Source organism: Austrofundulus limnaeus, unplaced genomic scaffold (assembly GCF_001266775.1).
Source record: "Austrofundulus limnaeus strain Quisiro unplaced genomic scaffold, Austrofundulus_limnaeus-1.0 Scaffold209, whole genome shotgun sequence".
Taxonomy (NCBI): domain Eukaryota; kingdom Metazoa; phylum Chordata; class Actinopteri; order Cyprinodontiformes; family Rivulidae; genus Austrofundulus; species Austrofundulus limnaeus.
In genome coordinates this window covers 925,570-928,214 of record NW_013952611.1, presented here as the reverse complement: position 1 = coordinate 928,214, position 2,645 = coordinate 925,570, and the positions used below count along the sequence as shown (strand labels likewise).

Genomic DNA, 2,645 nt, shown 5'->3' with positions numbered 1-2,645 from the left:
CATTGGTAATGTGTGACTGGGCCTCGTGTCACTTTATGTTCAATAAATTGGGCCCCGAGGTCAAAAACGTTAAGAACCTCTGATCTAAAGGACTGAAGCAAATGTTTCTGTTTCTTTGTAGGTGAAAGATGAAGTGGTAGCTCACGGCTGCTGTGCTGCTCTGAAAAAATATGACCATTATTCTGTGCAGGTAAAACTCATTGGTTTGAATAAAAGAACAGAATTACAGGTAGACTAAACAGTAGCTGGGACWTTTAGAATGTTTAAACTTAAAACGGAGGAAAACTTAAACACTGGAGGAAAAAAGTTTATAAGAGCTGATGTGTTTTGTTTGACCTACACTGCACCAGCCAACGGTTTTATGATAGACCCCACATTTGAGGAGGGGGCTCCATCTAAAAAGGAGGTGTCTGGACATAGAAAAACGCTTATAACTCAGAAACTGTTCAACATAGGAGCTTCAGATTTCTTGTTATTTAGCTCTGATGAAGCTCTATCCATCAGGCCCAGCAATATGTACAGGGGTCATATATGGTACAGCAGTATCTAGTTGCCTGAGTTGAATGTGGGACAGAAAAATTAAATAATTTAGTTTCTTCTGGGTCCTTCTTARACTTCCACTGATATTTGAATTGAAATCAGATCAGTATTTAGAGGAAGTTCAGCTATAACGATGAGGAACTCTTGAGCTTTAAGAAAAAAATTTGAGTCCATGTTTTTGCTCGTTTTTGTGTAACTGTGTGTTTGAAATTTTTGTCTTATAACACGTTTCTCTTAGAAATGAGATTCTGGATCTCAAAGAGACGACCTGTATAAATAAAGGTCAAATAAAAAAAATCTTTAAGAAGTTATCTAACATTCCGTGTCAGAGAAACTCCAGCTGATGAGTCAAACGTTTCACCATCATGTCTGTAAGAACACAACACGTTTCATGTGTTTGCTCACCAGGAATATCTGACAGAAGAAGGAGGTCTGAGTCCTGAAGCCATCAGGATGATCGGAGAGCTTCTGAACGAGCAGAGCATGATGTACACGGCTCTGAGCGAGATGATCTACGACCAGACGGACATCAGCGACAACGTCACGTAAYACCACATCAGAAACACTTTTTATCTATAGTTTAATGACAGAGGAGAGAAATAAAATCAACTGTTTTTTAAAGAAAATGACATAAAGACAAAATCAGCTGRTTCGGTCTCATGAAGCTGAATCTTTTTATTGTTTTATCTTGACGATTAGTTCTTCATTAACTCAAACTAACTTTGTTTAAACCAATATTCTAAAAAGTTCCAACAGCAGTTTGTCTTGTTCTTCAGGTACTACGAGGTGACGGGTGGGTCAGACCTCCTCCCCACAGCCTTCCTCTCAGTTCTTGAGGGTCCTCTCCTGCTGAACTCCAGGGTCCATGGTATCACTCAGACACATAAAGGGGTCACCGTGTGGTACCAGACTGATCCAAACCCTCGCCTCCGCCACATCGACGCAGACGTGGTCCTGGTAACGACCACYGCCAAAGCAGCRCTTTACATCGACTTTGATCCTCCGCTCTCCTCCCAGAAGATGGAGGCCCTGAGGGGGGTCCACTACGACAGCTCCACCAAAATCCTCCTGACTTTCAGTGAAAGGTTCTGGGAGAAAGATGGGATCTACGGAGGGAAGAGCATCACAGACGGGCCAACTCGCTTCATCTACTATCCAAGTCACGATTTCCCAGAGAACGASACCATRGGCGTCCTCCTGGCCTCCTACACCTGGTCCGATGACTCCCTCCTCTTCCTGGGGGCCAGCGATGAAGAACTGAAGGAGGTGGCTCTCAGAGATCTGTCTAAGATCCACGGAGATCACYTCAGGTCTCTGTGTACAGGTGTGCTGGTGAAGAAGTGGAGTCTGGACCCTTACAGCCTGGGGGCCTTCGCCTTGTTCACCCCGTACCAACACCTGGAGTACGCCCAGGAGCTCTTCAGACCTGAGGMSAGGATTCACTTCGCTGGAGAGCACACAGCCTTCCCTCARGCCTGGATCGAGACGTCCATGAAGTCTGCCATCAGAGCAGCTGTGAACATCAACAAGAAGGCTTTAAAGCTGCTGGATGAATGTCAAGATAAAAATGAGCTCTAAAACCAGTGTGTTAGTATTAACTGGTTTAAAGGGATCCCAGATTAGTTGTAACATTAGACTTTATATGATAAACATATTTTAACTGTAAAATAAAGACTGTAAAAATACCGTAGGCTGTTTAGTTTTTATAATTCTTAAACTAAAAGTTTAAAAATGTATTACACGGACAGGGCCATTTTATTTCCACACAAAGCATTCTGGGTAAATGATGACGTGGATAGGTCCTCGGTGCGAGGCTGCTAGCGAGCTATATCCACCCTGAAGGTTAATCTTGGACAATATCTGATGATCGACTCTTTTAAATGAAACCAGAGAGCGTTGACAGAGAGGAGAAGGTAGAAATGACTCAGCCTGTAACTGAAAATATGGATGGAGGACAACAGAGCTGCTTCATGGAAGAAGAACCTCAGTTTAGCTTGTTAGCTTTAGTGTTAGCCCTGATGCTATCACCATATATATGTATTAGCTCAGCGTTACACATTCTCGTCTCGTCACTGAGGTCCTCCAAGACAGAGAGGGGAACACAA

The 2,645-nt window shown here is 43.2% G+C and overlaps 1 protein-coding gene across 1 annotated transcript in view; it reads left to right on the top strand.

The window, feature by feature from the left end:
* Nucleotides 1–2,118, top strand: part of LOC106525021 (L-amino-acid oxidase) — a 10,235-nt gene extending 8,117 nt beyond the window's left edge. The window contains exons 5-7 of the mRNA XM_014019119.1: nt 122–190; nt 949–1,085; nt 1,317–2,118. Coding sequence (XP_013874573.1) covers nt 122–190; nt 949–1,085; nt 1,317–2,118 — 1,008 coding nt within the window. The remainder of the gene's footprint in view (nt 1–121; nt 191–948; nt 1,086–1,316) is intronic.
* The last annotated feature ends 527 nt before the right edge of the window (nt 2,119–2,645 follow it).